The following is a 27,609-nucleotide window of genomic DNA, read 5'->3' as shown; positions in this document are numbered from 1 at the left end:
CCATCCAAACACCACAGTCTCCTTCAATGTTTCAGCACTTCATTTACCTCTGCTTAAAATTTCAGTCCATCCTTTCTGTCCTGTCATTGAAATATTCAAGGAGGTATTTTGGAGCAGTTCAAAAAGGAGACGAGGGAGTTTGTTTGGTTGAAGTTTCACGAAGATTCACAATTTATTCATCTGTACTTTAATCATTTAAAAACATCCAGCGATGAGTAAGTTACATAAATTGTATTTTAATACAAAAAACTCTTAACTTTAGATTTTTTTAAAGTTAAAACTGGGATTATTTTTCACCATCAGAAGAATGTGACTAAAACCAGTAAATCCCCTGGGTCTTCACTGGTTCACTGTGGGTGGCCAGAATCCTGTTAAGTAGATTTAACAGTGTGGCCTTTTTATTTTTTGTTTGGGTTTTCCTTTTCAATAAAGTTCATATGTGGATATTGGCATTCATCTTTTGACTGCATGATCTAAATCCAATCATTGTACGGTTAAAAAAATAATTATAAACTGTGACAATATCAATAGAGGTATATGTATTCCTTTTAAAATTTTTGGGCCAGCAATGAATTTTTACACACAAAAGGAAATATCTCATGATCACACAGCATGGAAGAGTAGTGCAACCTGCGACCCCTACCTAGAAAACCCAGCTCCTCGAGGCAACTCCTCTAAATGTCTTGATCAGAATATATCGGAAGTTTCAAAATTAATGTTTGAAACTGATATGATAGATAAACTTTTCAGGGAAATTGTCAGATCACCGCTGTATTCCCTGATACATGAGGCGTGTTGCCAAAGTCAAGTGCTGAGTTCTGAAATTATGTGTTTTTACAGCACAGTTCTGCTCTGCCTTGGGATAGTAATAAACCTCGGCCTTCAAACCACAGCCAAGCGCCACTTACTGCTGAGTGCTTCTCTGGTGGTTGGGTGAGATTACTCTCAAAACAAAGTGTGGACAGGTTGATTAATAGAAGGGTCTGCAGAGGTGCGTGCGGCAGTATATTTTCACACCTGGCAAACACTTGTTCATTTCTTTCACATGGACTTTTATGGGCTGATCCTGTCATTGTGCGAGTTTGTGACTTCATAAAAATGGCTCCCTTCTTTGACGGTCTTTCAGTAAAAACCTATCAAAGCTCTTACAGACTTCTCTTTAGAGCATCATGGGAGCAAAGTGTGACGTTTGGGCAACAGCATTTACATATATCAGACTCTTCAGCATAACTTTGGGAAAATACATCTTCAAGATCAACTTTTCTTCTTCATACAGGTGTAAAATACATAAATAATGCTATCGCTGCTCTTTTTATCCTTTGACTGATCCAGATTATATATTTATAATGTCGCACTCGAAATCACTGTCCCTCTGTGAAAGTTGGACTTACAGATGGATCTGGTATACAGCATTTAGCTGCTGTTGGTGTTCTTAAAAATGAAAAAAATCCCTACCATGTGTAAAGGAGGCTCAGGTCCATTATGCATGTTCAGAAGCAGAGACGCATACTGTACAGCCTATAGACTGTGTGTGATGGTTTTACATGAACTATGGGCTTACTTGGTGGATGAATGCAGCCAGCGTGTTAAAGGGAAGCTGCTGTGTGGTCAGTCCCTCATCACATCAGATCACAGGGTCCTAATTAACATCAGCTCTACTGCAATCAGTAGAGCCACAAAGCAAATTAGTTTTTTCTCCCTCCTATGGTGTTAAAATGCATGTTACTCTCGTGTTTTTAATTAGGAGTTTGTGCTTGGAAAGCATGTTAACAGTAGCCCTTAATGAGCTTTTTTAAATTAAACCCCAGTGTGGATAAAGGGCAACTTACTTCCATGTTTGCCGATGTTTAGTTCTTTCTTGTGATACAAGGAAATTAGTAACCAGTGTTTTACTTCTTGTTCAGTATTTATATGCATTAGATGACCCTGCGGAGGAATGACTCCGGACCTGCAACCTGAAGATTAAGCGTTTTATTGTTTGTTTTGTACTCATTTTGGTAGATTAAACATTTAGATTTTACCTCATCTACATTACCTAATTGTTATTGTTTGTCATAGATGATATTTTTATAGTCTAAATAACAGACTTCACACATCAATAAAACAGAAATAACTATTTTTACTGCTTAAGATAAAAAGCAGAGCTCCTAGAAAACTGCGTTCTTGTTCCTACAGAAGCTTCAACTACCTGCATACCAGAAAAACAACTAAATAAAAACGTCCTGTTCTAATGAGAGAACTTGGAGATAATTAGCTACAAGTTATCTTGAGAAGATAAAGTTTAGTCCAGAAAGGGATACTCTGTATTGACACACACATCAAGCTAGTTTTTGAGCATGGCACATAAATCTGATTTTATTGGATCGTTATTGCCTGCTTCTGGTTATTTTATAGCTATCAAATTCAAATAAATGTTTGATCATAAAAACATGGGCTTGAATGAATCTAATGAATAATCCTAAATTTAGAGGTAGACAAAATCCTCAGCCGACTCGTGTCTTTCATGTTTCAGATGTGTCTCTTATTCAACAAACCTTAATCAGCTGGGAGCAAAAATTTCTCAGTGCGTCACAAAGTTCTGCTACAGCTTTCTAACGTGGCCCATTTGCTTTAATCAGGAAATTCAATGTGGTTGCAACTCGTATTATTTATTCAGCTTCCTTCAAAGAGTTGGAATAGATGCTGATGGCTGTGGGCAGGAAGAGCACAATATCTGTTGTAAACATTGTTACCTCAGATTATGTTGTCGTTGATGACCCCCATTTTAGTCTTCTTTTATTGGAGCCACTTATGTCTCAACTCAGAATACACAAGGATTAAAATGTAAAAACTTTAGTCCTCTAATTATTTGTCAGCTAAAGTGAACAGATTTAATATTCAGAGCAGGCACAGAGCCTTTCATGGTAGAAATGATGACCTTCACATTTTTTATGTTGATTGACCCAAACAGAAAAGACTCTCAGAGAAGTTTTTTGTGCATTTGTTTTTGCGTTCTACCGCTGTCAAAGCAAATGTTCAAGGAGAGAATTAATCTTATTTGGGCCTCATAAAGGTCTGCTTCTTTCTCACTAGTTGGATGTTTTCCTTTTCAATGACTTACTGAGGTTTTGGAGTCCCTTTCCATGGCAGCCAGGCCCTTTCTCTCTTATTTATTTCCCGTAGCATCTGGCTGGTCAGTTATTTGTTTTCTGTGGTGTCCTTGTGTGTTTATAAATGGGAGAGGCCTGTCACTTCAATGCTGAAAGGATGTTTTGAGTTGCAAGAAAGATTTTTATTTATTTAATTTAGGTGAAAGGAGAGTGGTGAATAATGCATCTCAACCTGCTACATGTACTGTTTTTATCATTAGCATGCAGCCCAAGTTATCTGCAGAATACTTATGAGTACCGGCGAAATGTTTGTGATGTTATTTATTTATGTTGCTCCCTTCAATTATTCATTTGTTTATTTATTCATGGAAGAACTAACTGGAATTGGAAAATTCATTTTTGCTGAAGGGCTTTTGGCCTCACTCTATCCCCTCCCAATGGAAGAAGAAAAAGAGGGAGGGTGTTGCACATCAGGCTCGTTAGTAATTGCTCCTTTGGACTCGCAGGAGAGTCACTTTTACTCATCCAGACAGGTCAGCAAACCAAAAGGAAGAGAGACAAGAGAAAGGCAAAAACAGGTTAAAACATAGAAAACATCAAGAGACTCCAGATGACGGTAACATAAAACTGAGAAAGAAGTGGTCAAAAAAGTTGTGAGCACCCAGACAGCACTCCAAAGGTTTAATGAAAGCCAGCGGTTCAGATTAAAGGGGAGCATGAGTTTGTGCTCCTGTGACTTCTTCATAGTATTGTGTTTGCTGTGTTTTATTTAATTGTATGGTCTGGAATTTTGTTTAATTTCACACTTGCGCAAACATGTAATGATTATTCGTGATAAGTGATAAGAAATCACTGAACATTAAATTATTGTGTTTCTGTAAGCATGAGCCTCGCGTCACAAATAGCTAACAGAAAATAATTTGTAATTAGGTTTTTGTGCTAAGGAAAAACGTGTGGTGTGCACACGTCTGTGTGCACATCAACACACACAGACGTGTGTTGGTGGTGATTTACATTCTATGCCTTCATTTTGACAACATTTTGAAAAGTTTCTGTTTTTTTCTTTTTCTTTGTTTAGAGGCTAGCAGTGCAGAAAGTGCTAGAGGCAAGAAAACTACAAAATGATCAGAAACTGACCTGAGAGAAATATCTGCAGTAAAGGTAGAGTAAGTTCTTGCATGTCTCAGACATTCATATTTGAACACCCTGAACTCCCTGTTTCTGTTTCTAAGTTCTTAAATATCTAAATTTGCTAAGATAATGGATATTTTGAGGGAACATTGCACTTGTTTTTGTTAAAGTTTTTACATTCACTACAAGCACTATAATGAAGTGTCAACAGCGATAAAAGGTTTTTTATGACCTGTCTGCAGGTAAAATATTTCTGTGTGAAAACTAATCTTCAATATTAATCTATAAATGTGAGGAAATACAAATTGATGTTCACTGCCTTTATTGGCATTATTTTCTGCATCTATTTTCATAGATGCAGGCCATCTGAATTAATTTTCATTTTAGTATGAAACAAACTTCTTAAATTCTCATACAAAATATTTACAGCCTTTTCCATGTAAATGTTTTACTTTGAATAAACAATTTTCCCCTTCTGACAACACCTACCTGTACCTACATAACTGTCTATATCTATATATATGTCTACATAGATAGATAGATAGATAGATCTAGTTCTAAAGATTAAAGGAACTGATGCCACATTACACAACCCTTTTTTTCCACTGCCTCATGCATGCCCAATGCAGAAGCATTTTCAGAAGATCCGCATTTCTTGCACATACAAGAGCATGTGCTGGTGTAAAAATGCTTGTCTGGACAAGGGTTGTTTTCTACTTCAGTGTGCTATTTCAGAGCAATGTTGGTGTATTTGTATTAGAACTAATGAACCATACTAAAAATGCAGTAGAAGTAGGTCCCATGAGGCTGGTCAGGTGTGTTGTACTCTATTCTTCAAGATGTCAGCAAATACAGGACTGCCACAGAATGAAAATTTGTATCATTTAATTAGAGCACACTTCATTTATTTTAATCTTGTTTATGCACCTTGATTGTTTCTCAATATATATTTTCTAATTAACTTGGATTGATCAAAATGCATCGATTCTGTATCTTTATTAAATAACCTCCTCAAAGCTCGCCTTACTTATTTTTCATAATTAATGTTACTGTTAGTTCGTGGCTGTGGAGGAGGGCACCACTGACAATGTTGGATTTTAATGTAACTACGTTCAAACTAATTTGGAAAGAGGTGGAGGTTTGTGATGTGATAGAAAAGTAAAAAACAAAACAACGAACAATCACATAAATCACCAGAACATGACAGATTAGCTTAAGATCATGTCGTTTTTGTCAGATGAGGTCAAATCACCAACTCCATCCACCCATCAGCATTGACCTTGGTTGTTGGAGTCACTGCGTACTCGCATGCAAGCAGGCTTACACACATGCGTTCATGTTCGCTTGCTTGGACAAAATGCCATTTCAAACCCAGCGGGCTCTTTAATTTTGATTGATGACTCAGTTTATCTCTGGAATAACAGTCCACTGATTTGTCGCACCACCTTGGTAGCAGCCTCCTTCTCTCTCCCCTCATCCTCAACCCTTGTCCCACCCCCGCCTCATATGAAAATGATATTAGAAACAAAATGAGATCTGAAATTTTGTGTTTGACAAGCAGCTTGGTAAGGGGGATTTATAGGTGGGCTTAATCCATGGAAATTTTATGCTAATAGTACTGCTTGCCCAGCAATCTAGTTGAAAATTAATCAGGGGGCTGGATGGAGAAGACGGGAGGAGAAGAGAGGAGAAAAGAGGGGAGGAGATAGGTTACTCCATAAACACCCTTCACCCTCCTCACCCCCATTCCCTCTCCTCAGCTCTGAATCTCATCAGGAATAGCCATGGGGTGTTGTCTTTGTGATGGGGTGGGGAGAGAAATGGGGAGTCAGAAAATTACACTGCAGCTTAGCACTGATTGATGCAGTAATGTATGCACCAAGGTATGCAGCCATGCAGGGAGCTGCCGTATTATGGATTAGAGCTTCCCCTTTCCAACAGTCCCCTCCTGCATGACAGGAAATGCACATTTAGCCATAGATCCATACACACAAACACACACCCACTTCTTAAAAGCCAATTGAATTTTACTCATATTCTATTTACCTTGTTTAGCCCTTGGTGGTGCATCCTTTTGTGTGCAGTTAGCTTTGTATCGAAACGGTGATTCAGCCTTTGTTGGTTTACTCTTTCCTCTATCTCATCACATCTTCTACTTTACACACACAGGCTCTCTGCATATTCATTCCTTATTCTCCCTTAGACTCACCATTACGGTTACTCGCTAATGAAGTCATTATTAGATTTTACTGGTTTTAAAACAACACAATTAGGACTATGGCTTAATGATGTTTTCAAGTTAATGCAAACTAATTGCTTTCTCCCACTTCTATGTCTCATTTCCTCTGCAGGCTTGCAGCTCAGCAGGAATGAACAGAGTAGATGAATCACTGAATTGTTTCATGGGCATGCGGGTGTTTTTGGTGCCATTTTTTTTAACTGTGTTGTGAGCCAGCGTGATTTATTATTTTTACCCCAAGAGACATCTGTTACAGCATTCCCTGTTTTTGTAATGCATCATCAGCCAGAGGAAAAGTAATATTATCCAGCCTGGGATATTGCACTCTGGAGTCTAATAATCTAATGTATACTCGGGCTGTTGTCATTAAATTGCCAGTGGAGCTGTTGGAAGATGCTGGGTAAGTACACATCTTTCTGTCTCTGAATTCCCACCAATATTTGTGTTTTGTCCTGCTCTCACACAAATTATTAGACAACCTCTGATTTCCACATGCAGCCCCTGTGTATGTCTGCTAATGATGTCTTAGTCTTGCAGAAAGTGAATTGACACTGAGCACCAGGAATGCTGGAGCTCAGTGTTGACATTATTAACAGGTTGTTAATAATATCACACTTTGTTTTGAGATTAGGGTCATTTGGTTATTTAAAATACAGTCTATTAGGTCACTGATGAAGGAAAATACATCGCTCTCATTCTGTTTCAAACTTCAGAGTAATACATCTTTATTTAACTATGCCAACTAAATAAAGTGGGCTTACTCTCTCTTTTCAAGTGATTCAGGTAGAAAAGCTGTTTGGAGCCTGGTAGGAGACAGACAGGAGACATTGATGCTAATCAGTAATCTCTCCATGGACCTGCAAGTGGCGGCCCTGCCTGACTGCGAGCATGCTTTAGTTCTTATTAAGGAGAAAGGAGCCAGTGATGCACCTGAATATTCAAGTGAGGTCTGCAAGGTGAAGGGCAATACATGAAGCCGACGTTGAGCTCCATTATTTATCCATCTCAAGTGACAGTATCCTTCTGTTTCTATAGGTCAAAAGCGTCTCTTTTCATTTTTGTAAACCAAGCAACATCATTTTTCTTTTGCACACAATAAAGTATATTAGCTTTTTCTTTACCTTCATAAATTTGTTCAGCTGCCTGCCAGCTGTAATCTTGAATTTGTGTTGATTAACCCACTGCCTCCATTTTGCATTTTTCCTTCACTATGGTTGTTCCAGGTGAGCAAAGGAAACTGGGCAAATTATGACCCACTGCCATCTTCCTCTTGGTCATTGCAAACTTTTACTCTAACAATAAAATTATTTTGTTTAAAAAAAGAAAATCTGTTTCTTCAGCTCTCTGGACTTCTAGGATCATTTGGATTGGCTGAAAATGTGTAGTTACTTGGCTGACTAAGTAGAGAGTTTGAAGTGTTGAAAGATGTTGTGTAGCATGAGCAGCAGTTGTGTTTGTTGAACCAAAAGTTCAACGTACACTCTTCTGTTTTGAGAAAGGGAGCATGTAGATTTCCTTGGAGCCACAACAAAAGCTTTTGAGATCAAATGTGCAAAAGAAAACAATATTCTAACCTGACAATAGATTGACAAAGCCAAGAAGATGGAAACTTGATCTGGAATATCGCAGATCATCCAGGTCGCAAGTTGTCAATGCACTGCTAACCTCATAACGTTAATGCCCTGGTCTGTAGCAGAGCAAGATACAGTATGCACAGCTGTAGACTGTTTGGATCCTGTTCCTCTCGGCCATATTCAACCCTTTTTGAGTGCAACTGACTAAGGTTCACAACCTTCAGAAAGTTTTCTGCTTTTTGAAATTCTGCTGCAAATTCTTCTTCTGAGTTTTGTTTTGAAGTCTTCATTTGTGCTAAAATGTCAAATTAGAAGGCGCGTGAAGAACTAACTCACAGATGCTCCAATCTGTTGCTTATTTTTTAGATACAAAAATGTTTTATAAAGCACATTTGATTAATTATTTATTATGTAAGTTTTTGGCAATAATAACATCAACTTGGTTTAAAATAATCTGCTTTGTTGGAGTAGCTGAAGTTGCTGGAGTTGTTGGAATTGTTAAAAAAGAGATTGATGTTTTCAGAACAACCAGAGAGAAAAACTTTCATTTTTCATTCTAGAAATACAACATTATGCCCATCCTTTGATTTTGAAATTAATCTCATGGGATATTTTGTGTTTGCCTCATATGGTGAGCAGTGGTAAAATATGCAGGTAGCCTCAACTAAACTGTGAACCGAACATTTCCCTATACCCAAATAAAGGTGCCCACTGAGAAAAGTCCTTGCATATAAAGTCTGTACCCACAGCAGTGACTAATTGTTTGTTATGTCAGGGCTCGTCGGGCCTGTTTGCCTTTAATGGAGTGTGGTGCGGTGATCCATCAGCCTGTCGAGGTAGCCTGATGTCAGCTGAAGTGGTTGTGTGTCAGTGGGGCGACTGCACCTTAGATGTGTGATTTAGTGCCCTGCTTCTTGTGCTGCCTTGTGCCTTTCCCTCCAGCCTTGCACTGAAGCCCACTCTTCTCCTCTTCCTCCCTGTCTTCTCTTCTCACACCAGATTGATTACCTGAGCAACTGGCTCATGACACTCGCCATCTTCTGGCAACCTTTTAGTGCCGTTTTATAGATGGTTAGTGCACCTCATTTGGCTATTTATACATCCGCAAGTGGCCATGAAATATAGATTTGTCTTGATGGGTGTCAACATCGTAGCTATGGAGCCGGAGCACGGTGACACCTCATTATTTTAATGGTGTGAGATGAAGAGGCTCCATGACGGGGAGTTTTTTTTTTCAAGCGTTGCTAAATGATACTGTTTTTATTTTCATTTAATATTTTCAGTCATATTTTACTCCCAGCGGCGGGATTTTGTTTTCACTGCATTTGGTTGCGCCCAGAGTCGGGTTTAGGATAAGGCAGAGACGTAACTAACAATGGAAGAGAGCACAATGAGCCTTTTTACTGCTCCCTCTGTCTCAGTTGCGGAAAAAAAAAGCAACAAAAAAACACTCTTTCAATGTGAATGTCAAGGTGGTTGTGATGTGTGACCTGTCATGCAGGCGCACAGATGAACGTATTTTACTCCATTCACAGCCAAGGTCTCAGAGGTAATTAGGTGGTGGCACCCACTCAGTGCGATGTGCTGGTTAATTGAATAGTTAACACATCTGAGGCAGGCCTGCACAGACTGGAGGTGACACCTGTCAGGGAGTCGATCCCTACCGACCCAGGACATTTCCTGCTCTGCCTGATACATATGTCATCTTTGAGGAAATCCCAAATTAGCAGCATGCCACTGAGTGAGTGCAGTGCAGCAGGTGTCCAGATAGCTGGAGGCTGGAAAAAGGCAGGCATTTCTGTGCTCTGTCCTTGAAGACGATATGTAAAGCTTGGAGCACCTATCCTTATTTAACCTTAGGGCATTTCCATGGTTATGTGACAGGACAGTGACAATGCCTTGTGTGTGTGTGTGTGCATGTGCATGTGCTCGCTTCACCTGACTCACCCCTAGCCCAGGGCACCCAGGAGTGAAATATACATCATGGTGAGATTTTTCCACCTCAGAAAAGATTTGACGAGCATTTATGCTGCTGATTGCAGAAAGTTAATTGTTTATTAAGTGACACTTACTATAGGGACTCTTAAGAACATTTTGCAGTCGTATGTGTCTTTGCTGAGCAATCCTTTTTACGAGATTTTAGACTTTAGCAGACAGACCGCTGACTGCAGGCACTGGTCCCATCAGTGGCCAATATAGTCAGGCAGAGATAACAGCTGTGGTTAGAGAAGGTTTTCCACAGTTGAGTGAGACCTGGAGGCTGCTCACAGCCATACCACTGAAATGAAGCTCACAGCAAATGGAACCAATACCAGTGTTCTGCAAATTAATTGGGCAGTCGGCTCACTCACTCACATACACTCTGATACACTTCTCTCCACTGTAGTCTAATATATGGATTACTACACTGAGCACAGACAAATCTGTTGAAAATATAGAAATCTATATAGAGAAAACAGTATCATGCAGCTTGATTGCATTATGTCATCAATATGACATGTAAAAGCCCAGCAGGCTACCATTCAGACTAACTGAATGGCCTGGAATGATGTAAGACATCTGCATTCAGTCTGGGAAATTATCATACAGTTCAATAGTTTGTAGAAATGACTGCAGTTCTAAATGCTTGCATCCCAAATTCAGTGTATTTAAGGTATGATGGCTTAAATTTTTTATTATTTTTCTGTCAAACTGTAATATCTCAATATATTTTCTGTTGTTTTTGCCTTACTCTCACATCCCATCTGTCACTCTTCATCTAATGTGGTTCAAAATGGATTAGATCATGGAATGAAAAGGAGAGATGATGATTGAAATCATATTAGTTTGGTGGGAAAATATGAAAGTCGGTGTCAAGGTTGTGCATAATGCGATCTATTCTGGTGCCCTGGTTTTGTGAGACACTGTGAGACGTTCACCTTTAAATGCTAAAAGGGTCACTGACAAGTGTCCTTTGAACTCGAATCACCTCAACTTCTGTTCTTTGTGCAATAAACATCCAGGCAACAATAAAACAAACTGTTTTAAAGTAAGCATTTATCCTATTTCACAGTACTTGGGAAATACTTAAGCTTTGGTCTTCATTTATTATGACCGTTTGGATTTGTCAGTGGAGACCACAAATTGCCGGATGGCTCCTGTTGTTATACTGTAATTGACTGAATGCAAATCTTTTGTATTTATGTCAAAAGTCCAGTTCACCCTTTAAGAATAAGAGTGGAGATGCTAACATTTAGATCATTTAGCAAAGTTTGTCAGTTATTGATGATGAAAGCCTGCTATCCTGCTAAATTGATCACAAGCATAAATAATAGTCATTTGACTGTTGTCTTAATGATAAAAAATGTTTGTATGTCTGAGATGATTTATTTTATTTTTTTCTTGGCTGTTTGAGTGTTCAGTGCTCTTTCTCCCGTCCCATTTCCTGCATTTCTCAGCAGCTTTATGGATATGTGGGGCTGTGGCTCAATAGGCAGATCATTCCAGGTCAGAGTCCTCTTGTGCAATCAGGTGTTTAACTGGCCTGCTAAAGTGGGGCAGGAGCATCTTAACCAGCACATTGCCAAAGGTCTGATGTTCACTCAGCCTCTGGGACTGCTGTGAGTAAACGCGCTACCTGCCAATAGGCATTAGTGCGGATTTAGTAATTAAGTGATAGGGTGAGGACTAAATTGGGTGTTTGTGGGCTGGCAAGTCACCCCAAGGTCCCTTTAGCCATGCAGATAGGGGATTCTAATTGCCAGGAATATTGATCAGACGGGCGAGGGGGGTACGCAGGGAATTCACTAGCCATCGATTAGCTGTTACTTCACCTCACTTGTCAATGGAGGAGAGAGGTGAGCATTGGAAAACCTCCAGGCTTTTCCCACAGTATCCTTCACCACCAGCAGCGTCGGACACACATCCAAACACTATCACAGTCTGTGACACAGCATGTTTCTGTAGAATTACTGCATATCAATTGCGTATCTGTGAACCAACTTTATTCGGGTGACTCCCGAGTTCAATTGAGACCAGTAAAATGGTTGTGCAAATGAATTAATGGATGAGCATGCATGTGTTCAAAGTAAATCTGTACTTGCACAGCTTTTTTCTGCTATTGAACTGTTCTCCATGAGTTTTAGGATTGTCCTTAGGTAATGAACTGAAATGGGACTCTAAATTTGCTTGTCCTGTGGTAGTTTATTAGTTAATTCACCTAAGGAAACTTTTCTTTCTGAGCTTTGGAGGCTTCTTCTTTGAGTCTGAACTTGTTTGCTCTACTGTTATTCATTCACTGTTCTTCCCCAAGAAAAAAAACATAAAACATCAGTTAGGATTTTCAGACAGCTTCTAAACTAAATTTCAAAGCTTTCACACAGTTGGATGTGAAAAAGGAGATTTTATCCAAGGCAAATTGGATTGTTATCAATAAGGTATAATGACAAACAATTAAGAGGGGGATTTGATTTTTGGATGTTGATTGTCGGAGTATGCCGCCAGTTGAATTGCAGGAATTAAAGTTACTGTTGTATTTTTTTTCTATGATGTGAAAAAAAAAAAACAACTTTGGGTGCACAAGAAAAAGAAAAGACAGTCTGACATCCAAATGTAAAGTTCTCTAATTGCTAAGCTCAGACAAATTCAGAAATACGGTAATCCCCTTTACAGATTTTATTTGTTTTATTTGTTTATGTTTTGATTAATATATAACTGTACTAGATTACCAAACAAACAAAACTACTACCAGTAGTTAAAAATAAGCAGGATTTTTTTTAAATAAATCTGAATTGAATTTAAATCCAGACTTTGGTTAGGTTACTCAAACTATATTTGGTTTTTATGAGTCTTTCCTAATGTGCTTTGGCTCATCGCTCTGCTACATTAACTGGACATCTGGTCCTGCACTCACAGCTGGACATTCTCCTGCAGGATTTTCTGATGGATGACAAATTTTATGACCATCTGTCAGTATCACAGTCTGTTTAGCAAATGCTGTGTGAGTTTAGTCCACAGAATGTTTTCTGTCTGGGTGATCATCAATGTGCGTTTTAACCAATATGAGACGGGCCTTTATGTTGCTTTTGGCCAGAAGTGGTTTTGGTTCCAATGGATACTATTTATTCCAGTCTCTTTTTAATTGTAAAATTTTGCAGATTGACCTTAACAGAGATCTATGGTGCTTTAGATGTTTTTCTAGGCTGTTTAGTGACGACATGGTTGAATCGGTGATGCACTCTTAGTTGTTTTGGTTGACTTCCTGGGAAGTTGTCTCCATCTGTGGATTATATCTCTCCTTTTGTTCACAGGTGTCCCAAAGTCTTAGGAATGGCTTTGTGATCCTCTCTAGACTAATAAAAGCCACAGATTGCCCTTTCAACTGTTTTTAATTCTTTTTAGATGATTTGTCAGATCAGAGAGGTGGTATTTACAATGTTCATATATAAAATGAAAATTTTGTTTTCTGTTCACAAAAAAAAATAAGTTTAGTGTGGTTATAGTTTTTTGTAAGTGCAGACGCTAAAGTCTGTTATGAAATGAATAAGTTAAGGTAAATGTGATAAAAAGCAGAGAAAGTGTCAATGTATCATAGATCTGTGAGTAAAACCTGATAAAGTAGAGGCTTATGAGAGTATTCTCAGGTTGTGTTTCCACATTTGTGCTGAAATGAGCTGCAGAAACAGCAGCAGTAAGAAGGTTTGCTGGCCAGCAGTCACTAGCCTGAGTCATTTAGAGCCTATTACAAAACATCAATATATTGATGCAAGTAAGTGTCTCAATGTGCTGCTCTGTAAACATACTGCTGGTTTCATTGAGCATGTTTTATCTGCTTGAATCTTATCTGAACTCAAATCTTTTTATCTTCAGCTCTCTATTATTGCAGTTTACAGCTTCATATTTGAATCACCGCATCTTTTATTTGTGTAGCAGCCTAATAATCCTATATTTGTTTTAAGTTTAGTTAAATATTTTCTGTTTATGTTTCTTATATAATTTCAGTTTGTTGTCTGTATTGACATTTTCACAAACTCTTTCTGCATAAATGGATGCAGCATGTTACCATGCCTTGTTCACCAGGAATAGGCCAAGATGCTCGATCACCAGGTCAACAGAAAAAAATAAGCAAACAGGATAAATAACCTCAGAGAAGTCTTGACATAACTCAGTAAGGCCAAAATGTATTTATGAAATTCCTGAATATATTTAACTTCTCTGACATTCTCCATTACAAATGCTTTTGTGTTGGAATTGTATAACTTTTCTGTTTTGTGTCAATATCTACTTTTTCAGACATGCAGGCAACTTAATTTTAAAAATATATATTTTTTGTTGCTATTTTTATTATTATTTTAAGAAATAAATTATCCAAAGTATGAAGAAAAGAAAATGTATTTTGTATAAAGTTTCTCTCGTTCTTATTATATTTAAATATAATATTTGGCTTCTGGTAGGATTTCAAAAATAATAAGCCCATTATTTAGCTTTTGTAATTAGTTGTTATTTAGATATTGCAAAAATATCAAAATAACTTGCTTGAGTTTTGGTTATTAGTATTTAACACCACGAGTTTGTGAACAAAGCCAAACTCTGAAATAACTAGAACATTTAAACTGTTTGACTTACAAAGTCTTTTAGACATTTCTGAATGGTGATTGTCCCTCCATGCTTGTCTTCTGATTGAAGCCAAGCTGCAACCGTTTATACAGCACTCAGTTACCCTCCAGCCATGCTCACAAATTGAATTAATTTTGTCTGAATTTGTGTTTTCAATCTCGTAATTATTTTTTTTAACCCCAGAGGAAGCCAAGAGAAATGAGTCACATCTTCACAAGTGGTGAAATTCGATGCTCTATGATTTAACACCAACCAAAGGGACAGGAGCCCGAAGCGTTGCAATTTACCAACCATTCATCTGTTAGCCGATTCAATCACACCACATTTAACATCTTTCAGAAAATTAGATAAATCTCATGGAAAAACTTTTCTGCTCAAACTAATCTCCTTAATCCCAATTTGATCTTGCGAATAAGCTGTATCTTTTGTCTGTGTCCTTAAATCAGTCACAAAAAAGTCAACGAAAGGTGAACAAACTTTTAAACCGCAGATGACTCCAACACACATGCAGCTCCATTTAGATAAAAGAACTGATTACAGGGCATGAGGAGTGTCCAGTCTCCATTACTGTTTCCTCAGACGTTTGACAGATGTAGCCAGGACAGTTATGAGCTACCAGGGTTTATCTTATGGAAAATAAAAGTATTTTCTATCAAGTTTAAGTTTCTTTAGTAGAAGCTCAAGTCCGCTGTTAGCCAAAAATATTAGTTAAAAAATAACTCACTGTATTTCACGTAAAATATGACGTTACATGTCTCTGGAGAAGAAACTAAAGCAACTGTGCCTGTGGACAGGAAGTGAATGCAAACTAATGAACACTTAAAGGGTTGAATCGTGTTGTTTTAAATTCAAACTATTTGTCACATTGACTTGGTTACAACTTTACCAAGAAAAGAACAATTGTAATACAAGGTATTCTGCAAAAAGTATTGATGCAGCAGTTAATATCAAAGTGCATAGAAAGGAGCTTTACAACCTCAACATTTGAAAACATTTTGTGTGTAAGAATGGGTTACACTGTTTCTGAGCATCGGACTACAGGAAAGAAGTCCTGTAGTCCAAATATTAAACAAAGAATTGCACTTTTTAACCACAGCAAATTTCTACTATCAGCATTTGTGAATCTCAGCTTTAGTAGCGTAGCATATCTTTGCAGTTTGGGACTTTTGGTCAATTTAAGTGCCAATCTAAACATACAACACTATAGACCTGTGCTTCACAGATAAAGAACCAACAATTTATTTCTATTAGATGTCTGCCTTGAAGATGTTTTGCTATGTCATTGCTTGACTTTTTATTTGTGAATAGAAATATCCTTTTTTTATTAAATAGCTTTTAGCCAGTTAGTCAGAAGCAAAAGGACATGCACTTGTGCAAATATTCCCTGGACTTTTTGTTTTGTATTAAAAGAAAAAGTAAATGTGAAGATCCATTGAGCATATAGTCCATATTTAATTGTCTGTGACCAGGAAGAGTTGTGGGTTGACAAGCTGTCTATGTGATGTCTCATTTTGTCCAAATGACCAGTTGGCAGAAGAAGCCAGCAGGAAAAGACTCAGCTTTTTGTTCCTAATACAGATCCTAGTTATTAAACATACATTATTTTCCAATATTCTTTTACACCCAAAATTTGCCCATTGCTTACCATGTGTACAATAGTTATTAAAACCAGTTTTAAGGTAATGACTGATGCACTGGCCCAAGTCAGACACCCATATAGTAATTGATCATTTCTTTTTCTTTCCCTGCTTCTTTATATCAATTTCTTGCATTATTGTGCAAAGCTTGATTGCTTGCTTTATATTCTCTGCAGCATGGCATACATAAACTATTTGGCTTATATTTGATTAATTAGCAACTTGTTCAATGTCTAAAAAAAAGAAAACTGAGTCAATTCAATTGATTTGGCTGCGTATTAATCTGAATTTGAAATTAATTAGTTTGTCTTGTAAGAAGCCTTGAAGTAGCATTTGGTTTAACTTGGTGTTATGTTAAGTCAACTCAACTGAATTAATGTACTAAGTAATGCTGTAAATAGCACTGTCACACAGCAGTAGTTACTTGGGGTGTTGTTGGATGAAAGGTGGATGTTTTTATGTTTGGTATAATACAGTGGTACATTGTTTGTTCTGAGTTAGTAGACGGATGGGGAACCTCACATGAAAATGTAAAAATTAATTTGACTTGTCTCTTCGTTCTTCATTAAGTACCTGAACAATGCGGCTCAAACTACTGTACATCTAAAATATCTACTTCATAGAGTTCCCTGGCTGCAAGGACTCCTGAATGCTACAGAGTAGCATGTAAATACATGGTGAAAACAATTCCTGTAATATATTATGTCATGTAATATTATAATATTATAAAAACACTAAGTGTGTTTGATTATGAACTGCAAATACAAAATTCCTAACAGTAACCAGAAAAAGTCACGTTGACATGACTGAAAATTGCAATACAGATTTTATTGGTTAAATTTTAACTTGTTTTGTTTCATAAAGCCGTGACCTTCTGTGCTTTTCCAAAAGCTTTATTAGATAATGAAGTCTTTCTCCACAAGCCTGAGTGGCAAGTATTGTTAAATGCAGACAATTGGGAAGCCTAAGTGCTTGTTTTGTCTTTTGTTTGTTAGATCTTTGTTCCAGTTTGCGCATCCTTATCCTTATTTCTACTCAATCTTTGCTCTGCTGTGCCATTTCCTTTACTGATGTGAGTGACAGCATTTGTATGATTGCTTAGACATGTGTCTCTTAGGCTGTACTGCTGGCTGACTCTTGAGTCAAGAGCAGATTTCAGGCTGAACTGTAAAGACTACCATCAGCTTTCTTAAGTGCTGTCAATGTCACATGCAAACAACAATGCTGCAGCCTCTTAATTGGTTTAGGAAAAGCATTATTGTCATTTTGCAGATAGACTGCGCTAGAGAAGATGAAGTCCAAGATTCTTCCCCCTCCTTGATACCCCACACAACCAACCTGACAAAATAATAATGATGATGATTATGTGCCCTGTATGTTTTTTGTGATTTCTGTTTTTACTTTGGCTTTTAGAAATAATTGCTGTTGGTTGTGTGGGAGCATCAGAAGAAGGGCATTAATGATTCTTGCTGGCTGCATGGAGGAATTGCACTGCGGTGGTCTGGAAAGAGCACTCGTTTACTATTCGAGTGTTGAATATGTGTGAGAGATGGCATGTTAGCGTTTCTGCCTGAATGTGTTTAGTAATATATTTTTAGATGTTTCCTCCCTTTGTTTTGCAGTGGATAATGTGTGGCATCTATTATAATTAAATTTCTTGTGTGCATGTCTGTGTTTGTCTGATCACTTTAATGTGTGTGTGTGTGTGTTTGTGTGTAAATTATGTGCGTAGCTGTGCTTTTTTTTTTTTAATGGCTTAGCTGGTGGATGCTGCAGGTGGATGATCAGACTGGGAGCAGACTGGGGCTGATCTGCGATCACACAGGGATTATGGGGGATATGGAGCTATACAGCATTCCAGGGTTGCCTCCAGTTAGGCTCATCTCCGCCATGCTCCCCTCACACACACCACTTTAATTGCCTTTGCTTCTTTCATTACTTTTATTGCCTCTCCTCTGCATTGCTTGCTCCCCGGGCTTGTGGAAAGGTCATTGTGATGGCAGTGGTGTACTCACAGCCACCCTCTCTGACGAGTAGAAAATGGCTGTGGGGCTGAAGCTTTCAGGGAAATAGAGACCCACAATGAGTATGGACTGTCTTTACAAATTATATAGTAAATATTTTTTAAGTAAGTCTGCAAAGAAAGCGTGTGCCAGCATACAATCTCGACAGTAAGATGGATTCCCATTTGGTGGCAGCCTCACAATGGAAATATACAAAACATAACAAGTCTGACAACCTGTATGCAAACAGTATTATTAAAAAGAAAAATGAAGATGGAAAATGCATTATCATTATTAAAAATGACTACCTTCGTCATCTGAGAAAGAACTGGGCGTTGTTTGAGAACTAATAGCTCTTCCAATAAACATTAAGAAGGTGACAGCCCTCAGATAAATGGCATTTTCAAGTTGTCTTGTATCTCCTGCTCACAATACTGAGTTAAAAAGGAGCATTGGCTTTGACAAAATCCCCAGTGTTTAATAGTTTAAATTATAATACAATAAAGTTTAACTTATGGCTCAACCTCTTAACCACAAATGTTCTGTTATGTTCTTTAATGATGTATGCTCTGTAAACTAAAAGAATATTTTTGATCGTAATCAACCTGGCATGCAATTAGTGTCAATGGTAAAGACACGATAATAATTCTGATAAGATCTCAGAATTATATACTTGTATCTTACACATTGGTATGTAAGATGAAAATCTTAGACACAAGTAAATTCACTGAATTGCTTATTTGAATTGCTTATTTATTTACTAAGCTAAACAAAATTTATCGATTCATTACACACGCACTCATAAATATTTGTAATATTTATGATGGTTTTTCACTTACTAAATGAAAACACAATATTTAAGTTTCAAGTATTAAATCAGACCAATAAAGTAAATAAATACAGTAATGTCAGTTCAATAAAAATTATGATTACTTCCTGATTAAAGGTTGGCATTTCCAAAAGTAATTAATGATCTGCCAAACGAGCCTCAGTTTAACACATACTCCAACTCATTGAATATGACTGTATCCACTTTCCACAGACAAATATTTCGATTATGTATTCCAGCCACAGATTTCCTCATTGGCACTAAGAGTTTTTGGGACTTGTACTTTGAAGGACGGCATATTCAGCAGAATAAGTAAGGCGTTATCCTGTCGGTGATAGGCTGGCCCAGGCCAGTTGTGACTACAATGTAGTAGCTTACCACCATCACTGTGCGAATATGCAGATGATTGGGTGAATTTGGTGTCCTCTGGACTTGATAAAGTGCAATACAAGCACAGACCATTTATCGTCCTTGTAATTCTCTCTCCCATAAAAGTTTGTGAGTGAATCAACGAGTAAAAGAGACAATTGTGACTTATAAAAGACGCTAACGTTGGATTTCCATTTATTTATTCTAAAACTTGTCTGACTTCCATCTTTTTGCGCTGCTCTTTCACAAAATTATCCCAGGCTGTGTAATGTGGGAAAGTGTTATCACTCCTTGCTCATCACTTATTAACTTTTAGGTTGAGGCTGTAGTTATAAAAGATTAGATTCTTTGAGCGGAGAGTGAAACGTGTTTGGCAGCACTGCTGTGTGAGGCAGAAGCTTGAGGAGGAGTGGTGGGTAAGTAGGCGACTCATTGTACAAGCAAGCGTTTAGGCACCCTGAGTGGTTGCCACAGGAATTCAAAGGATGTCTCAAACGTGCATGAAAGAATCAAAGTAATCCTCTGGGTATGTTTTTATGTTTTGATGAGGGAATGGTATTAAAAATATATATCAAGCTCAAAAGTTGTATTTACGCAATATCTCTGATCTAACAAATACGATTCCTTTCAATTCCACGTAAATCTCTGAAGTCCCAATTATTTGAAAATGTGTTTTATTTTTAGCTTAGCTTTTTTTTCCTTTTTGTTTTGCTCATACAGTTTTTCATCACATTTTATCTCCTTCCTGGCTGTTGTTTGTGTTCAGCATACAATGAGACCATGAATGGTGTAGACATAGGTGGCAGTGTGGGAGGTTTGTTTTATTTTAATAAAGGTTATGATCATGTCTCACAGCAACAGCTGTGCCCCCAAGGTTGTTTTACTCTCTCAAACAGACTACTTTAATCTACATCATAAACTACACATTATTCCCTCTTAGAACCAAACTCTTAAAAATTGAAAATACAACAATGGCTTAAGTGCGGTAGTGACTGTCACTCTGTGGTGCACAGGAGATTTTGAGCTCATCAAACTGAGATCGTTGGTCTCGAGCCTGAACAAAAAAGGTAAATGATAAAAACAGAGAATTGTCATTCATATCTTTTCCAGCTTTATTTTAGGTATAAACGTCAATGAATATTTGTGCTTAGTTTAGCTTATTACAGCGCTTAACATTGAACTGTGACTAAAGAGATTTGATGTCATTATACTGTAACTATTACCAATAGGTGTAATAGAGAGCAAACACAGCAGTCATGATGTGTATGTTATTTTGTGTAGTTGACACAGAATTCGCTGACAGAACATTTTGCCTGCTCAAAATGGCTCCATTTAGAGTCTCATTAAAGAGCTTATTTTGACAAAACAGGGTTGTTCTTATTTTAAGACAAAGGCAGTGAATCCCTGACAGGCTGCTTGTAGTGCATTCCTTTAAAAATCTGAGTAAACTCTACAAATTTTTCTGAGGAACTGCTTACTTTAAATAAGCAGGAGGTTGCAAAAGTGAAGTATTGCAGAAAATTAAAGGAGGCTGTGCTTAATGGATCTCAAATCTCTTAAGTGGAAATCAAAACCAGAACTTGGCTAAGCTTCTACTTGATCAAAGCTTAGCCAAGCTATTGGCAATAAGTCGGTGCTAAATCCTATCAATGAAAAAATAACCTAATGCGCTGAATATGTTACAGTTTTCGAGAAAACATTGAATGGTTTGAAGAGAAATGGTGACTGTTTTTTGGACTGATAGAAGTGATGCTGCAGGTGTAGACAGTGTATCATACGAGCTGAATTCAAACCAGAGTACATGTATCATTGTGCTACTATGGGAATGTTTCTCACACTGTGGTGTCTGGCCAATTCACGCAGTAGGGATCATGGATAAGTCTGAATATTTCAGAATACCAGAAGAGGTCATGTTGTCTCATGCCAAAATGTAAATGCCCTAGAAAGTTGTGTTTCACCAAAAGATCAACCCAAATCACACCACTAGGCATCTTAGAACCAAATCAGCATGTTAAAAGTGACCATCCCCATCACTGGACGTAATACAACAAAGAATTCGGGGCAGGATATTAAACATGCTGTTTCTGAGGTAAAACCAAGAAAAGCAGACAATTTGTGAAACTGTTTGTCATTCACCCTCGGCTGGAAGAGAGTTGCTCACTGTATGACATCAGGAAAATCTCTTTTTGATATTACAGCTCCAGATATTGATTAGGAATAATTCACATTTTCCTGGCAATTTCCTTTCTTTCCCATCATCATGACGTCCCCACAATTCAACATATTTCCATCTAAATATTAGCCCATATGTTCAAAGAGAAGCTACATTTTCAAGCATTTTCTGTCTAGTTCATAATGTACAATGCAGACACTGCAATTTTCAAACCATCTATTATTTACTTTCTGTAGCTCAATAATAAATTTCATAATTTCCCTCACATTTTGTTGTGGGAAAAATGTGCAGTGTTTTCACACACTATAAATAAGGATATTGTGACTTACAAATTCAAGAATACTGAATATTTTAAGCAATCTTGATATCTTGCTGGTCACAGAATGATACCTTGTCAATACTTGTTTCTTTTTTGCTTTGGAAAGTGGAGTTATAATGCAACATAAAAAGTTATTCAGCAAATTTCTACAGTCCCAGTCCTGTTTATTGAAACGGAGAATGAGAACAGTTTATGTTTTAGATTATTTTGATGTTATTTTGATGAGTTTACTAGTACCAAAGAGTATTTTTCTTCTTTTTCGAGAACAAAAATTGTTTGAAGGGCTGAAATTCAGTCAAGCTATGGAGTCCATCATCTCGTTACTGTGATACTCCTGGCTTTGCTCCTCTCCCAAAAGAGGGACAGCAGTCCTGTACAAGCCATCTGTGACTACATGTTCCCTGTTTTTACTTTGGCCGACTCCAGAGACCTCCGTGAAAAAGAAGAAAGCTTTCAGGCAGAGCAGGAACGTTCCTGGAGTGACTCATCTAAAACACAGGTCAATAGAAACACTCAGCAACACATCACAGACACTGAAAAACAAAGATGCTTCATTACTCCGAGGACTCTATTGTCTGTCATGGTGGATCTTTTTTTTTTTTCTTGCTCTGGGATTAGCATAGGATTTGATGTGTTTGTTTGACTAATGGTCAGTGTTTTGTGGCTGTAAAATCAGCAGCCCAGGAGTCTTGGAGAGCCAAAACACCGGTGTTTGAAATGCCACCATCCTTTCTGGTGGAACCTCTGGGTCCTGTCGCTAATGAAGGCGTGGTGCCAGCATGTCCCTGCCAGAGCAGAGGTTCTCCTTTACATACAAACACATTTAGCACATTTCTTGTTCTTCATCCACAATGACCTTCTCTTTAGTCTGCTCGGCTGCAGCTGACCTGTGTGCTCCATTAATGACTGATGGCAAAAGCTTGTTAACACTGAAGACACTTTTCTGCCGGGAAATGTTGAGACTGACAAAGAGAATCTATAATCAAAGGACAATGAAAGGCACTGGAGGAAAATGTCTCGACTCCCTGGGGTACTTTGGTCCTCCAGAGTTTACAAACTTTCCACACTGAAGACCCAAGGACTCTCCATAAGTGTCTCTGTTTCTGGTCACCGACAGCCCACAGGACACATCTCCCAACCTGCAGCAGAACAGAAACTTTCAGCTCTTTCTAAATAAAATATGAATTCAATGTGTTGCTTTTGAAAGGGTTGCTTATTGATGGAATCATATCTTACGGCCAAAAAAGATGTAATTTTCCTCAGCCAGAATCTCCTTGCCTCAGAGTAAGCCCAGCTTGTGTTACCTGGCATTTTCTTGCAATACATTCTTATCCCACATCCTCTTAAATTGAAAGCAGGGAAATTGGAGCTGATTGAAGGGATTCGGTTTTGGTGATGGAAGGACAGAAGTACGAAGAGAAAGCTGTGAACCCAATCTGCCGTGTGTTGACTGTACTGATTAGGGGCTTGTGCTAAGAAGAGCCTCTCTATCCCCTCATTCCTTCTGTTTACTTTGAACCTCACAACTCCTTTCAAAACAAGCACCCTTCTCATCTCACCCTCAGCTGGATCACCTGCATCACAGGAGGCACAAGTCTTTGTATGTCATTCAGACCAATTAAGAAGATGACAACTTGGGCTAGAATGAGCAAGTTAGCGCTTTCATTGCAGAGGGGCCATAAGCCATGTTTAGTAATATAAGGAGAGTAGTGAAATGTAGCGAAACCTCCAACATTCCTTATAAGCGGGTGTTCCACATCAGATAAAGCCAGCTGCAAACCCAGTCAATTACGACTACTGGAACAATGTTCAGCTAATGTTTTGCAACGTTTCGAAAATCTTCGGGGAGCAATAATTGGAGCATTGGCCTTACAAGCAAACTGGAGACACAAGAAATTATGCACTGATAAATAAGGGGTGGAATAGAAAAAGAGAAGCTAAGAAAACAGCACATCTATTTTCACGCATCATGTTTGCTTATTTATGATTTCTAAAGGCCTGGTCTGGTCTGGATGCGTGGCAGGGGCTGGGGAAATAACTCAGCCAGCCTATTGCCCTCAGCGTCCGACTCCCAGCTTTCATTAAGTGTCATTACCAGTACTTTCCAAAAAGCTGGCCAGCCTGAGACCTTACATCCCCTCTGCAGATAGTTGTCCATGCATATGGATGTATTTCTGATCCCTCTTATCCACCACTGAGGAGGGGGAATTAAGGCAGCGAAAGGCAGAGGACAGAGCTTAAAGGCGGCATCCGTATCTGACTGTTAAGGCAAAGATGAAGCTATTAATTCATCTTGTGGTCAGTTTTCATGCTGCGCTTGTCGTTTTCAGAATGTCACTCACATTATCACCATAGATTTTCATTTTATTTACTTTCATTTTCATGACCGTATGGGTTACTTACACCCATTTCTGACTGAGCAAATGTATTTAATGTTCTTGCGAGGAATTGTATTTTTGTTTCAGCCAGTGTAAAATATCTATGCTATTTTAAATTGTGAATGTCGAGCAGCACGGTATTCATTAGCAATTTGCTGTTGTTGCTCTGTTGCTTTGAGGCCGTCTCTTGATTGATGGCAGAGCTTGTTGTGTTTATTTGTATATCGGGGTCTGAAAAATTCATATTGTATGCTTTTTCGAGCAGAAGTTATCGAAATTCGGTGTAAATGGTACTTGGGATTAGATTTTCACAGCAGATTGCTGTTATTAAGGAAAAAAAGCCTTCTCCTTTGAGCAGTCATCTTCCTGGGAGGCAATCCATTTCTCTTTCACGCAGCCCCGAGTGCCGGACCAGGCTCTTAATGCACTGAAGCAAAAGTGCTTCGGTCCGCAACCTTTCACGCCTTCAGCTCTCCTTTATGTGATTGAATAGTTAATAACTATAAGTCGCCTTTGAAAGCTTTGTGCCTCCATCCTTCTGAGGCGCTGCTTGTCTTTTTGTTTGCTTGGTTGTTATACCTGCCCGCTGATCTGTCTGTCTGCATGTCTGCTTGCCCCCGACGGCAGGTCGACTGTCTGCACCAGCCCCTCTGACTTTTATCTTTGTGTCCCACCTGACTTGCAGCCTGTGTCTGGCTGTCTTGGTTTATACATCCGAATATTGAGGGCTGTGGATCTCCCTTTTTTATCTTGCGCTTCCTGTTTATCTTCCTGTACATTTACACAAGCCGACAGACTCCCTCACACAGCTTATTAGCTCATCCCACGCTCACAGCTTTGGCACAATGTGACCCTGCCTAATTGTGTGCCATGCTCATTTGTTCTCCCTGCATGATGTGACTATTGCTTATTTATTCTCCCCAGGGCTTCCATCCCACATTAAAATGATTGACTCATTTCATTCACTGCACATTTTCAAGCTTTATTTGATAAGCTCATTTCTCTTGGCATTCAAATCCTTCCTCTCGCAATGCTTAAAAGTTCTAATGTTACCGAGGCATATTGCAGTTCACAATCGGGTTTGTTTCTTCAGCTAATTATCCGAGTTGTGGAATAATTTTGCATGTGTGATGTTTTCTTTCCGGTGGAACTGAGCCATACAAAAGGCGAGACATTAACAATGCAGTCAGAATGGTTGAGGAGCCAATTGTGTACAGCAAGCTGGCAGACGCGGTCAACAAGAAGCTTAAGTGGGATTGGGACGCTGTTGAAGCTTAGCCAGAATAAGCAGAGCAAATTTGCATTCTGTTAAAATTTCTGTCTCCTTACAGACCTGTTTTCCAAATGAAAACACCATCAACCAATCATGTAATAAGGGAATGTTTTGACAAAAAAAGGAGCCTTTTGCAGTCAAGGGACTTTGGCAAGATTGTACATTTTTGTGATTTTCCTTTTTTTTTCCCCTGTTGACAGTCAGTGTTTCCTCCCTGAAGTGTCTGAATATCGACTAGGCCTCAGTGACACCACACCTGCTGGAAATTTCAGGTGATGTTTGTGTGCAATGAGAAAGACTGTAACAGGCATGTATAATTGTTAAACAGTTTGTATTCCTCTGAAAATGGACCAAAATGATATTGAAACTCTGTAAGAATACCAAGTCATAATACAGTATTTTAACCTGTCTTTGAAGCATTTTCAGTTCACTAATTGTTATGTTTTGCAAATAAGTGCATTCATTATGTTGTTAAATTTTGCACAACATTTAAAGCTGTGTTTCTGCAGTGGTTAAGACAATGTGAGTTTTCATTTCATTTGGTATTTCAAGAAAGGGCTAAAATCAAATATTTAATAAAAATAAATAAATAAAAAATCTTGGAGGGAGAGGATCCACTTACAACCAGAACAAAAACTGGTATTACTGCTTAAATTACAAGATTGAGTTTCGACAACAGCAAGTAAAAGAAAACAGAGTCCCTGCCTTCTTAATCTGTAAATACAGATGAACATCTTTTCTTTCTAACAGCCTTTTGTGATCTTTGATCATCCAGTTACTGGAATGTTTCTTGTTCTTTTGTAGGTATTTGACTACAAGCAGAATGCTGATTACAAGAGGAGAGAGGCAGCAGATGAATCAAAATCTCACAGCCTTCTGTTTTTCATCTGCTATTATGGTTGCAGAGTTGGAAGACTTTCTTCTGAAGATCTTATCCCTGAGGGGACCCGGCCCTTTGCAGACATTTCTAACATTTTGGAAATTACTACGATTGAGAAGATTCTACTTTTAGTATTATAATGACCTTCAATCATCAGTGAAAAGAACTAAAACATGTTCAAGCGGCTTAATATAAAAAAATACATTAAATGAACAGTGAATAAAGTGCTAAATATTTAAATCACAGTGATTGATAATTGTCCTGTGTAGACTTCTAGTTTTTTCTGATTAATGTCAGAGTACCTGAGAGCTCTGTGTTGTTCTTTTATCTTTTATATATTGATTTTATTGTGATTATTGCGTTTTTGTATGTTGTCATCTATAAAAGAAGACAAGCTTAAGTAGCACCCAGCAACAACTCCTAAAGTAAAATGCCCACAAGTCAAAACAGCCAAAATCTTAATGAGTCTGGCCAGATAGAGAAGGAATTTCTGCAAAATAAAAGAATAATAAAGGTATCAAACCCTTAACAAGTCTGCCTTTGTTCTTCCACTCCACCCACCACAAGCAGGCATCGCTGCAGCTCTGAGGGCAGCTCTGAGAGTTCCATGCCCATCGGCCTTCAATCACTTGGGATGTCTGAGTTTGACAGTATAAAGTCTTTCTTCTAGAACAAAATAAGACCCCTAAGCAATAGTGGATGAGCTGTTAGTAACTATGCACTCCATGGGGAAGTAGATCAAGCTTAGTAGTACAGTACACACAAAGTGCTGGTTTGGGATAAGACAATGGACCTTTGAAAGCAGGACTGGATGCCACAACGTTCCCCCATTTCTTGCCATTTGCTTCCCTGCAAATGTACCTTTGTTGTTTTAAAACTGACACGAGTAAAACAAAGTTCCCCCCTTAAGTTCTACAATAAAAGTGTTCAACTATGTAATGTGACGCAGTTTTCGCAACAAATTTGTAAGTGTTGCTTTCTACCAGCAGCAGACTTGCAGGAGAAGATCGCAGGTCTGCTGCAAAACGTTGAATTGGCAGGCCTTAAGATATCGATTGAATTTTGAAATGATGTGAGATAGGAGGTAAGTTATGCACTTACTGGCAATATGGATGGATTTA

At 38.2% G+C, this 27,609-nt stretch overlaps 1 protein-coding gene across 11 annotated transcripts in view; it reads left to right on the top strand.

Annotated features, from left to right (window-relative positions):
• Window positions 1-27,005, top strand: part of LOC129364001 (uncharacterized) — a 112,614-nt gene extending 85,609 nt beyond the window's left edge. For 4 of the 11 annotated variants that reach the window (XM_055036354.1, XM_055036349.1, XM_055036353.1 and 1 more), the window contains 2 exons: window positions 25,809-25,880; window positions 26,413-27,005. In XM_055036354.1, coding sequence (XP_054892329.1) covers window positions 25,809-25,880; window positions 26,413-26,620 — 280 coding nt within the window. In that variant the 3' untranslated portion in view covers window positions 26,621-27,005. Of the gene's footprint in view, window positions 1-4,167; window positions 4,251-6,571; window positions 6,860-7,234; window positions 7,475-7,682; window positions 7,752-19,143; window positions 22,457-25,808; window positions 25,881-26,412 lie in introns of those variants that run through there. The other 7 variants (XR_008606389.1, XR_008606387.1, XR_008606390.1 and 4 more) reach the window with 6 other exon arrangements.
• The last annotated feature ends 604 nt before the right edge of the window (window positions 27,006-27,609 follow it).

Source organism: Poeciliopsis prolifica, unplaced genomic scaffold (assembly GCF_027474105.1).
Source record: "Poeciliopsis prolifica strain line A6 unplaced genomic scaffold, Auburn_PproV2 SCAFFOLD011, whole genome shotgun sequence".
Classification (NCBI taxonomy): Eukaryota; Metazoa; Chordata; class Actinopteri; order Cyprinodontiformes; family Poeciliidae; genus Poeciliopsis; species Poeciliopsis prolifica.
Note: the sequence above shows the minus strand (reverse complement) of the source record. Positions and strands in the feature narration are given on the sequence as shown.